This window comes from Panthera leo, chromosome B1, assembly GCF_018350215.1.
Source record: "Panthera leo isolate Ple1 chromosome B1, P.leo_Ple1_pat1.1, whole genome shotgun sequence".
NCBI lineage: Eukaryota > Metazoa > Chordata > Mammalia > Carnivora > Felidae > Panthera > Panthera leo.
Genome location: NC_056682.1, coordinates 54240971 through 54262293, shown reverse-complemented (window position 1 = coordinate 54262293; position 21323 = coordinate 54240971). Strand labels below are relative to the sequence as shown.

General features: G+C 35.1%; 1 protein-coding gene across 1 annotated transcript in view; it reads right to left on the bottom strand.

The window, feature by feature from the left end:
• The window catches only part of FBXO8 (F-box protein 8), a 45120-nt gene extending 23816 nt beyond the window's left edge, over positions 1-21304 (bottom strand). Inside the window, exons 1-2 of the mRNA XM_042935059.1 lie at positions 21043-21304; positions 1888-2224 (exon numbers count right to left, since the gene is read on the bottom strand). Coding sequence (XP_042790993.1) covers positions 1888-2216 — 329 coding nt within the window. The 5' untranslated portion in view covers positions 2217-2224; positions 21043-21304. The remainder of the gene's footprint in view (positions 1-1887; positions 2225-21042) is intronic.
• Between the last annotated feature and the right edge of the window lie 19 nt (positions 21305-21323).

The following is a 21323-nucleotide window of genomic DNA, read 5'->3' as shown; positions in this document are numbered from 1 at the left end:
ACTTCTTAATAGGTCATTTATATCCTTGCATTATTTTTAGCAACCAAACGTAGTCACTGATTCTAAAATAGTGAATTTAGGAACTTCAGAAAATTATCAATATTTTAGCAGCTTCTTTAATCCTCTAGCTTTTGACCTTTATTACTGAGCTATGTAACAGAACCTTTCAATATTAAGTATTCCACACATCCAAAGTTAAAATAAAATTAAGGTAGCCTTTAATTTAAAATTGAAGCAATTTATCACTAGGAAACAAAAATCCAAGTGTCATAAAAACAGGCATAACAATGTGGTAAGAATAAAGGAAGCACTTCTTCCAGAAAAGAACACCAGATTTAAATCCCAGATGAAGAATACATTCTGATTGAATTCAGATAAGCTTAGAAATAAACTTTTTTTTTTTTCAAAGTTCATATCCAGAATTACACATTAAGATTGCTAGGAATACTAAAATGCAGAAAAGAAATTTTAAATAAATAATGAGCCAGTTTTAAAGTATTTTTATTTGTTTTTTTGCCAGTTAGGGAATTAATAACTATAATTTAAACACCACGAATTAATAGAATTTCCTCTTACGTCCACAGTACCTAAACTATAACACGACGATGAGAGAATAAGATGATGCTGATGATTTTTATCTATGTAGAGGCTGAGAAATTATATAATACTGTAATTTTGTAGCATGAGAAAGCCTCTATTAGAAATGCCATTGTTGGTAATGCCTTTTTATTAAAGCTTGACTATTTGGATAATTTATTAATTCTCTCATTAGATTTTCGTTTTCATTTAGAAATTTTTTATAGTCACAAAAAGACCTTTGTTTTCAGATATGTTTTACATAATTAAAGTCCCATTAAAAAATGAGACTTAAAGAAAGAAAAAAAGAAAAGAATGAGACTTAAATGAACCTTAGTAAAAAATGCTAGAAAGCTCAATAGCCAATGATTCTTTTAGGTTTGGTAACATTTTCACACCCAAGTATATGATGCTATGTAAGGAGTAATGTCAGTTCCATAAAACAGATTCTACTCCAAACATTCTTAAATTTATAGGTTAAATTTAAACTGATATAATCACTGCTATAATTTCTATCATCTACCCTCACTTCAGCAAGGAGATTATCTCCTTGCCTTCTACTATCTGACTACTTCATTGATGAAATATTGGTTAGAAAAAATAAAAAGTAGATGAAACATTTAAAGTTCATGTTAGCGAGCACCTATGATAGAGGAAATACGTAAATAAGTAAACACACAATCTTCATACAGGAAGCACAAACTATACCAGGGACGTAAACACTCTAAATTTTGGATTATAAATTCTCACTTAATTTGTAAGTTTTAGATTTTTTAATTTTTAAGGTAATCTCTACATCCACTTACAACCCCGAGATTTTCAAAATTTCTATTTACCCATGGGGTTTTTTTCTTTAAAAGAAATTTTTTTGTGTTTCTTTTTGAGAGTGAGAGAGACACAGCATGAGCAGGGGAGGGGCAGAGAGAGGGAGACACAGATTCTGAAGCAGGCTCCAGGCTCCGAGCTGTCAGCACAGAGCCCGACGCGGGGCATGCGCTACTGACTGAGCCAGTCGGGCACCCCAACAGCTTGTATTTTTAGATTAAACTGGTCATTTCTGATTTACAATAACTGCCACCTCCTGACTGGTTACTTCTAACTGTAAAATTTTCTTTTAAACTGTCCTTTTCCCACTACCAAACCTGACTGTGATGATAACTCCATTGTCTTTCCAGATTTTAATAAAGGGCCAAACTACAAACCAGGTTTAAAAGAAATACTTCATAATACATATACATCCATTACAAAGAGAACATGCAAGCACGGTTGTGTTTAGAGATGCCTGAATCAAATGTGTTAGGTTGAACTCACCCTTGCCAGAGAAGTTCATCATTTGCAAGGTCCTGCCAAACACATGAAGCTAAGCAGAGGTCAGTCGCATTCAGGTAGGACAAGATGGTAAAGCTTAGCTCGGGGGGCAACATTTCCAAATTAATGAATCCTTCCTGTTCTTTAGATTTCCGTGCCTTCAAGAGGTGATATATATCGATGCCTCCTTGGACCTGTTTCCGATGACTGGTGTTAGAAATGCTGCTGGCAGCCATCCTCCTGCTCTGCTCTCTGCTGAGGTAGCCTTGCTCACTGTAACCTTCGTGCTGTAGCTGCTGGTTTCTGGCCACTCTCCACAGCCCCTGACCCATCTGCAAGCCTGGGAGAAAGCCAGAATGTATTAAGAAGGTTAACTCTGACCCGAAGCACTAATTTACCAGAATTAGCCTTCCTCATTAAAGCATGTTAAAAGGAGTAGTAGATTACAAAGAAGAGCTGGAACCTCCTAAGTACAAAACTTCGACAGAGAAAGTTGCAGAAATATTTGATTTGACATCAAATCACCTTTATCCCAGTTTGCTAGCTGCTTTTAAAGTCCACAGGTGACATAATCATTTTTCACATGGTGAGATTTAAAAGTTACTGATGTCCTAAAGACTCTTACAAATTATAATTATGTGGACTTATGGGCCAGTATTAAATGCAGCTCTGATCAGAGCACAGGACTTTAGTTAAAAGGCCTCTAGACCCTGCTTTTTATCACAACTCGGGCTAAGCTAAGCTAGCCCCTTTTAACCAAACTCCCAGATGCATAACAGCTGTGAAACAGGCTTTTCCTTTAATTCTTGCCAGTCTACACTTAAGTTGTAGACTGTAATAAAATGTAACATAGGCCCTGAAGTCTAATTCAGAAACCTTATAAATTAGACACCTAGAACTCCGTGATAAATAGCTTAGTAATGACTATTTGGTTTTGTTGTTTCTTTAAATAAAAATCAGAATTTAAACTGATTTTCCAGTTCTTCTCCAGACAGACCCATGGATTCCTCAGAGGCACCTGGAAAAAGCTAGGAGAAGAAGAAGATGTGCCCCGGGCCTCCTCTACCTTCACTTGACCTCCAAACCAGAGCGGCTCTACATTTATCTGTTAGAAATATTGGACTGCCGCTATACAAATATTAGGAAACTACTGGCCTAGGCTTCCTATTTGATCTTGGCTTTAAAATAAGTAACTTCTCCCAGGCTAATAAATTTATTGAGAAAAATGAAATCAGGAAGAGCTTTTAACTAACACAGATATTCCATGATCTCTTTTCCAAAATATTCTTGTTTTACAAACCCAAGTTGACTGCTAATATATATGTATGTGCATGCAATTTAAAAATTGGGAGAAAAAACTATTTTTCATATAGTCATTAAAGTAACTTTCATAGCATCATGTAACCTTAAAACAGTTTTAATGAGCTGTTTACAATGAGAATTAACAGAAAAAGAAAGAAAGAAAAACACCATGGGTGAATAGAAATTTTGAAAATTCTTAGGAATTTGAAAATTGAATAGAATTTCAAAGAATGTCAAAGATATTTTTTCAGGATTTAAAGAGGCATGATCCACATTTATGTTTACTGAGTTATTGGCTATTATTTAGATAATGGACACTGTAATAGGTTACTCATTGATCAAAACAGAAAAATAGTCCAGGATAATTTTTCACTCTTCCTCCTTACAGTTGACTGCTTGCAACCCCAACAGCTTAAGGTATAAAGGAATGAGGGGTACAAAGAGAAGGAACATATTAATAATTTTCAAACGTGGGGAGATTTATTTACAAAGAAACCACAAAAAAATAATCTTTTATCCCCATAACACATACGACAATAATGGTAGTGCTTAAATTGGTGATTAGAATATAATAATTAAATTTGTATTTTTTTTAATTTTTTTTTTTTTTTTTTTTTACATTTACTTATTTTTTGAGAGACATAGAGAGACAGAGCACAGGTTGGGGAGGGGCAGAGAGAGAAGGAGACACAGAGTCCAAAGCAGGCTCCAGGCTCCGCCGTCAGCACAGAGCCCGATGCAGGGCTTGAACCCACAAACCGCAAGACCATGACCTGAGCTGAAGTCGGACACGCAACCGAGTCACCCACGCACCCCAAATTTGTATTTTTTATATAGGCTCTTAAGAGATTGAACAGACAAGCTCCAGAGCTGCAGAAAATATTTACAAAACAGTTATCTAACAAAGTGCTGGTATACAAAGAACTTTAAAGTCAACAATAAGAAAACAGCCCATGCAAAAATTTGCAAAAAATCTCAACAGATACCTCACCAAAAAAAAAGACATATAGATAGCAAATAAGCATATAAAAAGACACTCCACGTGTTATTCTACAATCTCAAATCAAAACAATGAGATAGTAAATACCATACATATTAGAATACTTGAAATCCAAAACACTGACAACACCAAATGCAGGCAAAGATGTGGGAATGCAAAATCGGACAGTCACTTTGGCAGTTTCTTACAAAACATGCTTTTACCATATGACCCAGCATTTGTGATCCTTGGTATTCACCCAAATATGTTGAAAATTTATGTACACATAAAAACCTTCACACAAATGTCTATAACATCTGTACTCACAATTATCAAAACTTGTAAGCAACCAAGGTGAGTGCATAAACTGTGGTACATCCATACACTGAAATGTTTAGGACTAAAAGAAATGAACTACGAAGCCATAAAAAGACAGGGAGGAAACTTAAATGCATATCACTAAGTGGAAGAAAATGATCTGAAAAGGCTACATAATGTACGATTCCAATAATTTGACATTCTGGAAAAGGCAAACTACAGAGAATAAATATGATTAACACAGAAAAATAAAGAATATCAACAAAATTTGTACGGAATTTTAATTTTGGTTAATGTTTAAGTACGCCATGCCATACAACAACGTAAGCATAACTTAATTTTGACAACCATAACATTTCAAAATGTTCAAATGTTTCAAAATGATTCAAAATCATAAAGAAAGGTATTTTATTTCCATCATGGCTATTTCTGTTTATCTGAGCAAGAAAATATCTAAAATCATGTTGCCTGCCAAGGTCATGTAGCATATCTTATCCTTTTTGATGATTACTTACATTTATTTTTCTCTTTTGCTTTTGTACCACTAAACATAAATAATACAACATGGTAACTACAATGTTTGAAATCTCAAGATTTAAGGCATTTAATACCAATTTCTGTGTATTTTCCCTACAGCATCTTTCTGGTTAAGCAGCTGTTAAGCAGCTGTTGTTAGTCTCAGGGATGTTGCTAGGGAACACAGAATCAGGGTGATTTCCCTAGGCTCTGGACTTTAATGGGGATCGCTTAAATTGAGCACTGGATAATGTGATTCAGAAAGCATCCGGCAGGTAGAAAGAGGTAAAGCTAGCAGCTGGCTCTTGGGTTGGGGGTGGAAATTTGAGGCTCATATAACCATAATTCAGACAAAGGAAACTGCATTTTCTATTCTCCTACTGAATAATGCCACAAATTGCCCTCTTGGAATGTCCCTTTCTTTTAGGGGCAGTTCTTGATACTGGGAAAGAACATAAAATGATAAACCACTTGGGGAAGATTCATATCATAAATTTATGCTTTGGAGAAAGGAAAGGGTGTTTATAGAGTTCCATCCCCACTCCCCATCTTCCTTAGGATAACAGAGATGTGGAATGTGGGTGGACTGTCAGAAAAGTGCTAAAACTCTCAAAACAACACGATATCCATTGCAGAAGCTGTGAACTGAGTCATGGAGGGAACACAATGTTGTGGACTCTGAAACTGAACAGACCTGAGTTTAAAATCTGGACTCCACTAGTTATTACTTACAGAGGACCTTGGGGGAATATACTTGACTCTTCTAAGCTTTAGCTTCTTTATATGTATGTGATCATTTGCATATTACATAATAGTAATATCTATAGTTCAAAAGATCATTGTATTGAATGAGATAATGCTTATAAAGTTCATTCCACAGCTAAAATCAAGAAAATATCAGCTATCAGTTTGTTGTGAAAAGATTTTCATAAAGTGAAATTGATGAGCACTTTGGCAAAACTTATTTAATGGCACTTCAGTTGTCCAGATGTTATGCCTGCTTAATAAACTCATTTGTTCATGCTGATGCACACTATTCTTCATCTCTTTTAGTTACTTCATATTTCTGCCATGGTTATTCTTTCCCTCATAAATGCAGTTGTTTATATTGATGACCAAACCAACCAACCAACCAACCAACCAAGTAAACCCAAACCTGAAAAACAAAGAAGACTGTGTTGTGTCCACTAAACAATTTCAAACCTCGGCATGCCTTATGATAGTGCCACTAACAAGGCCTGAAACAGGTCCTTGTGTTATTATTAGTAATCTGTCAACATTTGGTGCTAAAAGAGATATAAAATATGATAGCTTCACGCTGGGGTCTTACATGATGTTAAATTCCTGAAAATAGTTATCTGGACTGACTTCAAAGTACAAAATATTCAGATTTGTCTTAAAGTTTTAATAAATGTTAGTATAAAGATTTTCACAATTTAAAAACAGCATCATAAAAGATACAATACTCTGTCATTTGTGCCAATTCAGTCTAAAAAATATCAAGCTGCACAGTGGAATCACTGAATATACAAAGAGTTTAAAATTGAAAAAAAATAACCACCAAAGAAGTCTGTGTATTTGAAATAAATAGTTTGGGTATAAATATAGATTTTGTGATGAAATCACTGCTGATAATTTTATTCTCTCAAAACAGGTTGAGAAATATAGATACTTACTCCTAGGAAACAGTACTCTTAAGAGCATAATTAGTCTATTCTGTACAAATAAAAGAAATATGGTCAATTCTTGTAATTTGTGGTAGTTTGGTGGGATAAAGTCACTGCATACAGTGAATTAGCAAATACTAAACCATTGTTCCTAGCAGATATATGCCGTTAGGTTACTACAGCCTCTGGCTGCATTTTTGCCAACTGATGAATACATAATCTTGCTTTATGCATGTTTCTGTTTAAAGACATCTTGTTTAATATACATTGTTGATTCACTAAGATTGAACTCACCAAACCTGATCAGAGCTCATCTAACACAGGCATTTTCTCTATAAAGCACCATCACAGCCTTTTTACAGTTAGGAACACTACCCAGCACGTGAGTAGCAATTATGGGGGGCATTTTCAACAGTGAAATCATCAACACAAAAGGACAAAAATGTACAAATGTGGCACTATACAGATCACAAAAAGGACACTTGTTTATAATATCAGAGCTACGACAAGAAAGCAGAGCATTGCCTTAATTTAACCTTAGCTGGGAACAGCACCTCACAGATGCAAATTTTCTACAGGTCTGTACCTGTCTGAGAATGACTGTGACAGTGCCAGGAGTCCTGATTTGGGGGATCAAAAAATAAATTTTAGCGAGTAGGAGAAATCACAAATACAAAATCTGCAAGTTAGGAAATTGACTGTAATACTGTTGAAGAGGTCCCATGCCTTTTCCTCCAGATTTGAATTTATTTTCTTTAAAGTTTATCATGTTCAGGAGACTTAGAAGATTTTTTCTAAGGGCCTTCAAAATGAAACCAAAGATATTTTCTCTTGGTCTCCAAAGGTAGAAACAGTGCTTCATTATTTACCATCTGATGGAAATAAAAATGCCATAATTATATAGGTTACAGGAGAAATTATACTGATAAAAATTCCATACAAGATTTCAAAATTGAAGTTCTTCCTTTTAGAAAAGAGAAAAAATTATAGGAAAAAAAATCAAGGTAAATCGGATGCTATAGTGTCTTATTTTTCAGAATGATAATAAAATTGACACTTAAAAGCAGAGATTTAGATACTATTTAGTAAGTGTGAATTTACATTTTACAGAAAATGGTCAAGGCAAAATAAAATAAATCCCAGAACTCCTTTTTAAATTGGATGAAGACTCTCAAATGAAGCAATGGCCAAACATGCAAATGGATATTATTCAAGAATCTCATTTTTCCTGAAATTATGCAAACATCGCTCTCAATTTAATTAATTTTCATTATTTTAATACAGTGGTCAAGTAATGCTCCTTACATCTCAGAGCTATTACATACAGTTTTCATGTAAGGGCCAAAGATTTATGTTCAATTCTCCACTATTTGCAGATGTACTCATGTACATGAGTTCACATACATGCAAATGTCTCAGGTGGACAGAAAACTCAGAAGCCTGGCACTACTGGTTATGGGATGGGTAACCAACCTGAGCCGCTTTGAACACTCAGTGGTACTGTAGATAAATATGTCACATTAGCTGAAAGAGTCAACCGTTTTATTAATTTAATTGCATGCATAAGAATTTCCTATTTTTGTTTATTATCTTACACTTCAAATTTAACTTTGTGTTCCTAAAGTCCTATGCTACCGTGGCACAGTAGTTGGAATAAAATAAATGGAAATTAACATTACTTTAGGAAGATTCTGGCATTTTTCAAAAATAGTCTTTGATAAATATTGAGCAATAAGCATGAATAAGACTTCTTGCTTAGCCAAAGGTCCATTTATAGAGAAAATAGCCACTATCACCTCTAAATCATCTGTTGCACCTCTACCTGACAACATTTTAGGCATGTTACATCCACGGTTATTATGTATATATGTTGCTTTTCCTTCCAAAAAAAAGCTTTTTTGGTATTACATTGCTTGATGTTAGTATTCTCAACTCTAACACTATTTTGATGCATGCTAATATGGTTTCAGAAACAGGTTTTAAGCCAGCAGCAGGATAAATATATATGGTAGGGTGTCATCTCATTAACATGGTTTGTGAGATATCAATTGGATAGTAGATAAAAGAAAGAATGTTCTAACTCATTTTTGGAAAAATCTTTTATGGTCAATTCCTAGCATCTTGTTAAAAGTTTAAGCATGAATACGTATATTTATCACTTTTCCTTCCTATTAAAATGAGAGGAAATAAAAAAGAGAAATTTAAAAACCTGAAAGAGAAGGAAAACAGGCTGTTGAGTGAACAAAACATTTGAACAGATTTCTGTAACATGACATTGGAAGGAGTAGTGGTTACTAGTGAAGCCATGAAGAGGAAGGAGAAAGATAGTATGGAATAGTGCATGGGGTTAAACAGAAGCTTATCTATCCTGCAGAATCTTCAAAAGTCTTTTGAGGGTCCAAAGCACAGCATAAGTAAGGAATTAATTCAGAGTAAAATGAGGAACAAAAATCAAGGGATCACTGGGTCACTGTTTCCTTCCTTCCACAATATTGACAAAAATTAGCCCCTTTACAATCTTATTAAGAAGTAAAATGGAACAACAGACAACAGAAGCTATCCTTCAACACACATGCAACAAGTGTCTTGAATGATTAGGCATCTACTCCAACCCCTTTCCCTTATCTGGGTTAAATGAAGAAGTGTTTCTTCTAAAGAAACTGAACCCTAGAGAAAAGATTCCCCTTGTAACATTTAGAAGCAGCCCAACATAATGGCTATCAAACCAATCATCCCAAAGCAAGGGCCACCAACTTTATATAGGTGCATACATCTACAAATCAACTTTTTATTGTCTCAAAGATCTAACATTCAATCATTAATCATTGAATCATATTCAAATGCTGAAGCATTTGCACAATGATCACTTGGCTTATTTTCCTTATTTTACCCAGTGACTCTTCAACAAGAGTTAAAAGTTAATTTTAATCTTGATCTAATAAATAAAATCATAAACTCTACATATTACATATTTGAGAGTTGGCTTACAGAAGGAACCCACTGAAGTTCTGCATTGTATAAATATGGCAGAAGGGTACATCTTTCTCCCAACTTTAACCTTTCCAGTCCACTTGGGACATCCTCAAGAGCTACCCAGAAAATCCTAAAGCAGTGTTTCTTAAATACAGATTATGAATGTCCAGTGAGCTAGAAGATAATCAACACAAAACAAATGCAATGGAATAATATCAAAAGAAATATTAGGAGCGGATGTGAAAAAGCTCCTATTGGCCAACCCATATGAAAATTTGAGCATCCAAATAATAAGCACACTAATGGATTATAATCCATCACATAACAAAAAGAATCCATGTGTTTACATTGATAATAAATAAACATATAAATAAAGGAGATAAAAAGCTCTTCTTTACAGAAAAATGTTATACAGATAAAAGGAATACAGGGGTATTAGAAGAATCATCTCACAAGCATCATAGGAAAAATAATTCTGGCAAAGATTATGAGTGGATGCTGTATCTGGAATTTGAAAAAGAATGGAATATTTATAGTGTTTCCCAAGATTCCTCACATATGACTCCTAAATTACAAAAAAAATTATGAAGACAGTATATAACCAAATGACCAAAATTAACATTTATCAACAGGAGACAAATTATATCATGTGCCTCTGGCCCCAATACTCTGAGAAGGACACAGAATCAATTGTGCAGTATTCCTGACAAAAATGTATGTATAAACTGCAGCTAACCATGAGGACTATCAGAGGAAACCAAATGGAGTCTCTAAAATGATAGGACTTTTCCCTTCACAAATGCTATGAAGTCAAAGAAAGGCTGAGGAACAGTTCAGGAACATTATTCGGATAACCGAAAGACTAAACACATGGACTAAAGATTGGATCAAATATCATATCACTGTTAAAGTTCCTGAATTTGATAACTGTGCAGTGGCTCTGTCACAGTATATTATTGTTCTTTGGAAACACACTTCAGGCATCCCATACGTAACTTAGTCTCAGATGGTTCAGAAAAATAGTAACGTCTATCTCCGTAAACAGAAATTTGGTGTGGAATCCAGGCATGTGAATTTGAAAAAAACTCTTGGTTTGATATGCACTCGGTTTAAAATTACTGCTCTGGAATTTACTGTAATACAGACTGAAAACCACTAATCAGGAGATAAATGCCCAGCATTATGGATTAACAGTAGTAGGAGACTCCTGTCAAGGAAAACATCAAAACGGATGTGCCATTTTTGACAAAAAGTTTTATTTTAAAGGATGGAGAAAATGTTTGAAAGAAAGTAGAAAGAAACGCCCCTTTTAACTCTTTTTGTGTTCATCTTTAAGACTTGGCATTCATGGCTGTGTTCTCTCCTTCTGTACATAACATTATGTGGATAATATTCAATAATATAAATATTAAACATAATATTGTTTTTATACCATGAAACATTTATTTAGTACTTTCTCTATGCTAAATACTCTGTTAAAGCTTTTCTATGTTACCTCATTTTAATCCTCACAACAACCACAACAGGTAGAGATTATTATTCTAATTTTGTAGCTGAGGAACTATGACCCAGAGAGGTTAAACATCTTTGCCCAAGATCTCATAGCTGGCGAATGTAAAATTTAGGATTCAAGCTTAGGTCTATGTGAGTCCAAAGCTTTTATTCTCAACCACCAAACCTTATGCCCAGAACCGTTAGAGCCCACAGATGGCAAAGGCAATCTCCCATCTGTTTCTTCGGCGCTGGCTCTCATCTCTTTTTCCTGTTACTGCTTATTACCTCCATTGTTGTTTCCGGCTGCGGTTTTTCTCATAGGCTTTGATGAGAAAACAGATCTGGTTAAAACTCCAACACAGAATCTGATTCACCTATAGACTGCGGTCCTCATTTTCCTCATCAGTAAGATAATGGAGAATTCTTATCCCATGGGACTTACAGGGGATAACATTTAAAGAACCTAATTCAGAGTAACAGGTAGTTTCGTGGCCATCTTTCAAACTTCTTTAAATGATAATCATACGTTGCTTTTTCCATTTCAAATTAACCTGATTATTTTGGATTTAATTAGTGAGTAGTTATAGTCCTGCTCCTGAATTTCATTAATTTAGGATCTGAGAAATTGGGAGAGATGCCATTTACCTTTGCTAGGTGAATATATAAAGTAAGAAAAAGATTCTAACTTTGCTTAGATTGAAACACTATATATAAAAACAAAGTTTGACAATTAAGGCCAAGTACTTAGTCATCAGTCAGTGATAACAGAGATACGTTTTTGGCAGTTAAGCACTACCATCATCTTTAATCATCATCAATGTTTCTAGAAATGAAAACTTTAAGACTCCATAGGAAGATTCAACATGTCAAAGTCACTTCTGGTAGCATGACAAAATAAATCTGTCAATTAATAAGAGGAAATTTCTACTATAGATCTCTAGAACATCAGCAATCACCAGTAATTTAAATTTTAAAGTACTTTGTGAATAGCATGGTAATTCATTAGATCTTTAAAGTTAATGTTACAATTGTTGAGATTCATATTTTTAAGCGTATTTCTTAATTACGGAATACTAATATTTATTCAAACATGTTCGTTAAGACAATACCTTTGGAACAACCTATTACACTGTGCTATTTTTCACATTTATCATATTATATATAGTAAAAGAAATAAATATTTAAAAATGTATACATACCTTGTTTTATCATGCTCTGTTTCACTGCACTTGGCAGATACTTAGTTTTCTACAGATTGAAGGACTGATGCAAACCTGCATCAAGCAAGTGCATCAATGCCATTTTCCCCCGACAGCATTTGTGCACTTTGTGTCACATTTTAGCAATTCTTGCAACACTTCAAACTTTTTCATTATCATCTGTGATCAGTGAATATGAGTCACTGAAAGCTCACGTGATGGTTAGCATCTTTTAGCAATAAAATATCTTGTAGCTAAGGTGTGCACATTTTTTAGACATAATACTATTGCACACTGTAATAGACTACAGTAGAGTATAAACATAACTTTTATATGCATTGAGAAACAAAAAAAATTCCTTTGATTTGCTTTATTGTGGTATTCAGTTTATTGTGGTCCAGAGTCAAACCCTCAATATCTCCGAGGTAGGCCTGTATATAGGCAGTCCTTGCTTTGTACAACATTGTGCTAACTATTAACAGTGACCATGGGACTGTGAAAAGCTCTAATATGCACATTTCAGTTACAACGGTACCATGCAAAGTAGGAACTGAGTTTAAGTACTAAGACGAGGAATTGATTGCAATCAATAGGCTACATGTATAAATCCAGTACCAAATACAGTGCCTTATCCCTATAAAGTGCTCAGTAAATATTTTGAGTGAACAAATGGATGAGTGGCATGCAATGATAAAAAACTGAATTAGATGAACCTTGACTTAAACTTCACGTATCTTTTAAAAATTAACTCAAATTGGATCACAGACTTAAATGTAAAGTGTACAATTGTAAAACTTTTAGAAAAATTCATAGAAGGAAATCTTAAGGATCTAGGATTAGGCAGAGTTCTCATACTTGACATCAAAAGGATGATCCATAAGAGTAAAACTCCGTAAGAGTAAAAACTGATAAAATATATCTCTATAATCAAGAACTCTTGCTCTTTGAAGCCCTATGTAAAGAAGATGAAAACACAAGCTGTGTAGAGACTGAGAGAAAATATTTGAAAACTACATTCTGACAAAGGACCACTATCTAGAATACATAAACAACTCTCAAAACAATAAAAAAAATTCAATTTAAAAAGAAGCAACAGATATTTTGCCAAAGAGGATATAACAAATGGCACATAAGCAGATGGTGACACATTCACTATATCATTACCCAGGAGGGAGTGGGTCTAACCATAAAAGGGCAGCATGAGGAATCCCTGTGGTGCTTGAACTGTTCAGTATCTTGGCTGTGGTGCTGGATAGTCGAACCTGTGAATAATTTCATATACCTATTTACACATGGGAGTGAAAATAAAACTGGGGTTATATGAATAAGATTGACAGACTGTATTCATATCAATGTCTGGGTTGTGATAGTAGATTACAGTTTTGCAAAATGTCCCCATCCGTGGAAACCTGCTAAGGTGTACAAAAGATCTCTCTGTATACTTCCTGCAACTGCACGTGCATCCACAATCACCTCAAAAAAGGGGGAGGGTAAAATTGTACACTTACAATGGGTGAATTTTGATATGTGAATGATAAAGCAGTAAACTGGTTTAAAAAAAGAATCAGAGAGAAACTCTAATGCCTGCTCTAAAGAGAATGACAGAGGACGCAGCAAGTCTAGCGTCATTTGACAAATAGTAACTATGTTAAATTTCGGGAAATTCAACTAATCATTAAAAATCTATAACCTATGAATCATCTCTGACTTCATGGAACTTCCTATATGGGTCAAAAGAAGACATGATCAAGGAATACAAATCCTGAAAGATATAAATCCTATGTTCTGACTATTTACATAGGATGCATCAATAATTGGATGGAACATAATTGGGAAGTGGAACCTGGGTGGCCCAGTCAGTTAAGCGTCCTGCTTCAGCTCAGGTCATGATATTGCAGTTTGTGGGTTCGATCCCCATGTTGCTCTCTCTGCTTCTGAGAGCTTGGTGCCTGGAGCCTGCTTTGGATTCTATATCTCCCTGTCTCTCTGCCTCTCCCCCTGCTCATGCTCTGTCTCTCTCAAAAGTAAATAAACATTAAAAAAAATAAAAAAAAAATAATTGGGCAAAGGTATAAATGCTAAAGAACTGGTATTTGTGTGTCTCCTCTTTGATCTAATAAATATGGAAATGCAAAATACATTAAAGAGAAAACTGGTATAATTACTTATTAAAAATCAAAGTACATAAACTTAATTCGGATTGCTTCAAATAAGCTTATTTCTAATATATAGAAATACTGATAATTTACTAAGAAGATTTTAATAATAAGTATTAAATACTATGATTTTAAAAATCAGAGTAAGTTTTGTTTAAACCTCTTATATTCTTTTTTTAATATTTAAAAAAAATTTTAAATATTTTTATTTATTTTTGAGAGACAGAGTGAGTGGAAGGGGGCAGAGAGAGAGAGAGGGAGACACAGAATCTGAAGCAGGCTCCAGGCTCCGAGTTGTCGGTACAGAGCCTGACATTGGGGCTCTAACTCATGAGCCATGAGATCATGACCTGAGCAGAAGTTGGACGCTCAACCGACTGAGCCACCCAGGTGCCCCTACATCTCTTATATTCTTAAAAATCCTTGTTTCTATTAAAATAATAATGGTGACATTAATAATAATACATACTTTTATTATGTATTGATGGGTTATTTGGAAAAGCTTATTTAAAAAAATAAGTGTTTAGGCCTCTTTGGGTTTTAAACTTTGGGTTTTATTATGCTGAGATTGGAGAATGTAGGCTATATGATGTCTGCCTGAGAGAAATGTGTAAGTTTTCTTGACACTGTTACAATGGAAAGTGAATTTAAAGTTACAGCTCCAATTATGCCATATGTCGTATGACCTTAGATATTTCAAACAAGGTTTGTGAGCTTCTGTTTCCTATAAAATACGGGAAATCACTCCTGTCTATTTTACAGGATTGCTTTAAGTCTTAATTGATGAGACAGATATATATATACATATATATATATATATATATATGGCATAAAAGCATCTTTTAATTGGTAAAGCAGTATGTAGATCCTGACCTTTTTCTAACGCAAAGATTGCAGAAATAGCAATACTTTTCTGACATGATTTTAGATGTAATTTTCTCATTTTTACCAAATGAAATACAGTTTCAGTCAAAACAGAGCACAATGGCACTTCCACCAAGAAGCCAGAATAAATTAATCATCAACTATATTAGTCACCAACTTAGTACAGGGTATGAGAACCGTAATACTTTTCTAGTCTAGTAGATGGCTACATTTCTAAAACAGATAGTATTCTTGAATGACTGTATTTGTAATGTCTTGTTCTCTTTTCAAAAGAGTATTTCCACAAAAAGTAAGAGTAATTTATTTTAGTAATAGCTGTTGCTATATCTAATATACAGCTTATCTGTAAAATGTTAAGCAGCTTTAATCAAAACATCCCTATGTAACAAACATCAAATGAAATACTATTCTATAAGAAAAAGGTAAATGAATTAGTACGTTTAGTAATTCCATGGCAGTAAACATTCCACATGCTGTGGAGATAACTCCACGTAATAAAGAATGGCTTACATACCATTTAGGTAGAAAATACACGGTGGGAGATGGGAAAAACAGAAATGAGTCTGGAGGCATCAAAAACGCCTACTTCTTTAAATACTTTGGTTTGAAGCAAACCAATTCCATAAATTTCTTCCTGAGAAAACACTGTGAATCACTGGTTTGTGATGATTGACATATAAATAATCTCATTCAAATAACTCACCATAGGAAGTTAGTTTTCTTCAATAATTCCTAAACATCTGAATAGTGGAATTCAGAAATGAGAGATTTCCTATCTCAGATAAAGATTTAAAAATGTTATACCAGAAAAGTTAGTCCGAAAATGTTAATCTTATTATGACTTAAAGATGAGGAAATTCACTTTTATCTTCTTAGAAATTTTCGGTATTCTTCAATTAGATAGTAACAACTAGAATTTGATTATTTTAGGTTTTCTGATTATGTTATCATTTATCCTTCAATGATATCATGTGATACTACTCAATGGCATAAGAACATCAGAAATTCTGTGAGAAAATATTTTCTCTAAGACATTTAGAATCAAGTGGCAGCCCAGCATTTATTTCTCCACTTCCAAAAGAATGGACCACCAAAGTAGTTCAGAACACACTGGGTGGAGAAATTTAAAAAAAAGAAAAGAAAAAAAAGAGAAGAAAAAAAAATGTGATAACCAAAATCACATCCCTAAAACTGAATGGCAACGATTGAGGGAAAGAAGGGTAGGTCCACAAGGAGGTCTTTCTAAGAAAAGGGAAATAGCTAAGTATTAAGAGGTCACAAGGTACGTTAAACACATTAAAAAAAAAAAAACAAAAAAAACAACCCACACTCATTAAATTTAAAGATCTGGTCTGCAAGAGCAGTTTTTGTTACTAAAAGGCATACCATTTGTAGTTGTTTTTTTTTTAATTCAAAAAGATTTACAATATCACTTTGGTTTCTGAAGCTTTTTTCCAGTTCTTTAATTTGATTCTATAATGAGGGCCACCAAACGGCATCTAAACAAATCTAAAAATTAAAATGTGTCATTTAAATGTGACCAAAAAAAGCTGAGAATTTTAGCTTTATTTAATTTCTTTGGCTTGTTTTGTAAGAAATGTTCCACTGTTTTATTTTAACCTTTAAATAAAATACATTTATCATACCTCACCTGTTTTAACTTTTAAACAAAAAGAATTATTACACTCCTCATCAGCATTGTTGTTAATTACGCTGGTTCTGACGTAACCGCACTATTTACTCAAGCCCACTGAAAATCAGCAACTGCCATAGCAGCATATCTCAACCCACCTCCTAGGGCACACCATGCTCTGTGCCCACGGACCAAAATGTCCATTGCTATGACAGTTGAGGAATTAAAATAACAAAACAAAAACTAATTCTCACTGAATTGCCTGTAGACAAATAAAACAAGAAATTAAAATATTGAGGGCAGCCAGAATACAAGGAAAGACAGAAATGAGGTGAGAAAATATCCAGTAATGAAAAGAGACAGACAGAAAATATGGATTTATTTGGGCTCCTTCTCTTTATTAGTTCTATTGGGAAAGTCACTTAAATTCGAGGTCTCAGTTTCCTCACCTGTAAAACAAGAGTTTTGAACCTGATGATCGATCCCTAAGGTCTCTTTTAGCTATAAAACTCTATGATTCTGAGACATAGAGATGAGAAAAAAATTTTTTTCTCTGACAATGAGAAAAAAATCCTAAAAAATAAAATAAAATGAAGAGGTGATAGAGTGTGTGTGTCTAAGCATCTGTTCTTTCCATTCTTTTCCCCTGTGTTCATGACTTCTACAAATCACTACTCAGTATGGGCAGATAGGGATTCTCCTAATACGGCTCACTAACTAAAATCTTGTTTCTTCATTCAAAGAGCTTATGAAATCTTATGGAATCTATTCCTGACAAACACATGAACACAGAGCTAAACTCCCTAATGCCTAAACCTGAAACCACAAATCTTTTTTCATCTCTGTCACTAAAGTATGTGCCACAAGTACGATGTAAATTATTCAAGCCAAGATGTTTTAATTTTATTATAGAATCTATGTCGATAAATTTGTCAGAAAAACAAAGTGATGAGGAAAAAACAAATAAGGTGTAGAAATTTCTAGAAGTAGCTATATTTCATTAAAGTTGTTTTAAAATTATTAAGTAATTTAATGAAAAAGCAATATGAGTTAGATGTATTTCGGACTTCAGTATTAATGATCTTGATGCATTATCACAGGCCAGCCAAGGGATTAGCCTCAGCTTCCAAATTTGAATCAAAATACAGAAAAAAGACAGTTGTACACAACTTGGTTAAGTACTGAACTATAAAACCAGATGTTTCAGTAATTTCAATGCACTGCGATCAAAGAAGATAATCTCTTGGTGACTCAATGGTTTTATTTTACACTGTGAAATAAGGAAAATGACTATCTTTTAACCTATATAAAAGCACAGTAAACACATAAAAAAATCCCTATTAAATTGATCACATACAAGAAATTATAATGGCTGTTTCAGCGTATTTAGCAGTTATTACTATAGGGTATTTTGTGGGTGGAAGTGTTTCAACTGTATTATTTTCTCAAGCGTCTGTTTAAAATTTTGCATATATCTAAGGGCCCAACATCACATTAGTTAACTGGCTGTAACCTACTATAAATGAAATACTAGCCTGACAGAGAATCCCAATTTAAAAGCCAAACTTGTAATTTGAGAATTGACACATTTAGGCTACTGTGAAACACTTAAGGTATAGAAGATAAACCTGAATTACACTTTACGAGCGGGTAAGGATTTACAACATCTTTCAAACCTGGAAGGAGCACAGGCACTTTTACAGCAGATCACAGCCAACAGAGTGTCACAACAAACCCTGAAAGCCTGCACCTTTCATTCCTAATAAGCTTATGCGATTCATTGACACAATCTGTGCTGGTGGTGCACAGCCAGGAAATGCTGATAGAAGGAGGTACCTGCCACCTAATAATGCTGAAAAACAGACCTGCAAAGTACACTTCTATTCTCAGATTCCCCTCTCCCATCCTTACTTGATCTTCCACCATCATAAAGAGGGCCACCGACTTGCATTCTTTCTATACCAGAAAAGCACACCTCTAGCTTTTCCTAACTTCTTTCCTCCTTGAGAGCTATCTTTGCTCACATGTATTTTGATACGGTTTCAACTATATAAGATGGTAATGGGTAAAGAGTACACAATCTCCAGCTGTGATATGCTCTGCTCATGTAGACCCTAAAAATACAAACATTCCTCTCACACACATTGGCCCTCAGGCAGAATTTCCCAAGAAAAATAGTAGGCCCCTCTTCAGATAATTAGAAGGACAAAAAGACAAAAAACAAACAAAAGCCCAACTTTTTTCAGAGAGGTAATGCTTGCCCAAATTTATTTCTTTACAAGTTGACATCTCTCCTTCTCTGACTGCATTTCACTTGGATGCATTTTTGCTCAGTTATTTCCATCTATTAACGCTTACATTTTTAATGTTTATTTACTTTTGAGAGAGAGACAGACAGAGCACAAGCAGGAGAGGGGCAGAGAGGGTGAGGGACAGAATCTGAAGTAGGCTCCAGGCTCTGAGCCAGCCTGGAGCCTAACCTGGGGCTCCAACTCACAAACCGCGAGATCAGGACCTGAGCCAAAGTCAGAAGAAGCTTAACCGACTGACCCACCCAGGCACCCCGCCCCCCGCCCATCCATTAACTCTTAAAAGTTATCAGCCAGGCTGTCTGTGTTAGGCAGTCTTGAGGATAGCCCCCAAAGACCCTTGCATCCTGGAACTGGTGCCCTCATATATTCCTCTCTACATTGACTTTTGGTTGGATTTACTGAGTCACTTCTATTACAATGTGGCAATGGTGATGAAATACCACTTCAGAGATTAGGTTATAAAAGACTACTGACAAAAGACTCTCTATTGTACTCTCTATGTGGTGGAGAACCTAGGTCTGTAAACAACCATGTGAGTGCACGTGGAAGCGTGGAAGCGGATCCTTCTACCCCTGAGAGAAGCTTTCAGATAAGACCAGTCCCCACCTATAGCCTGACTACAAACTCATGAAAGACCTTGAGTCAGAGGCTCTCCACCAAGCTGTAACCAAGTTTCTGACCCACAAAAACTGTGAGATAATCAATGTTTGTGGTTTTAAGCTGCTGAATTTGAGTAATTTGTCACTCAGCAATGGATAACTAATACAGTATCTCATCAGACAAAATATCAAGTTAAAGTGAATAAAAATGGCAAGTTTCTTACTCAACTTGAAAAACAGAATAAATTTTTTTCTTCATTCTCAGATCTGCTCACTTTTGTAAACCATTTTCTTGGGGGTTTTAAAAACCTCCTATCTCATAAATACGGTTGCCAAACTCCAAATATTAAAAGGAAAGCTCAAATGCAAAACATAAATTAGCTTCACTTTGCAGTAATAAAGATCACGATATATTGTATTGGAGAGAAACATCTAGGATCCAAGAAAATAAAAGTTCAATTTTAAAAAAATAAGTAGACTCTGTTATTAAATTACTAATACATACAGATCCTAAAAACAAGAACAAAAACTTCATTGAGGATTGGAATTAATTTATGTATTTTCACCTAACAATATTTCATTGGAACGCTCACCGTAAGAGAGTAGACCCCAGTCACAAACAAGAGATAGATTAAAAAATATGCCAGATTTATAATCCAAGTTTGACTGCTGAAGCAACTGGCAAATCCATCATAACCTTAACTAAAAAGTGTTTGCATTCTTATTACTGAAAAGTAAGTAAAGAACCGAAAATGGTACCTATGCATCAAGAAACCACTGTTTGAAAAGCAACACTTGGGCTAGAAAGAGGATTCCTTGCCATTTCTTGCCTTTATTTCATAATGAGGCCGGGTCATCACCTGGGGTCCCAAGTTCACCTACACTCCAGTGGCCTAGAAACACAAGGAACACACCTACTCCCGCCTCCTGATACAGATTCCACATTTTAATAAGCCATCACAGCTGTCACTCTAAATGCTCTGCACAGCTATTGGTTCCAAAGTCTCGCTGGTTGGCAAGTTTCTGCCAACTGGCAAGCACCCGTTGTCTATTTCCGAGAAGAAAAGTAAGGGTATGCAAAGAAGAGAGGCAAGAGCTCTGACATATCTAGGCTGATGCTTGTACCTGAACGACCTGCGATCCCCACCGCCGCCGCGACGAATCGGTCTCTGGGCGGGGGCTTTTTTTAGTCACAAAGAAAATGGCTCAGCCGGGAACCGGTGCCCGGGCCATGGAGAAGCCGGTTCAAACTTCACTTGTTCGCGCCGATAGTGGTGACAGCAGTGAGGATATCAGAAGCAGCACAGGATTCCTCTGGACTCAGCTCGCCTCAAGCTGTAGCAGCCAGAGCTGCTGACTGCCCGACTTTTGACGTTTCCTATTGTTGCCGGAAGTGACGTTCGGGT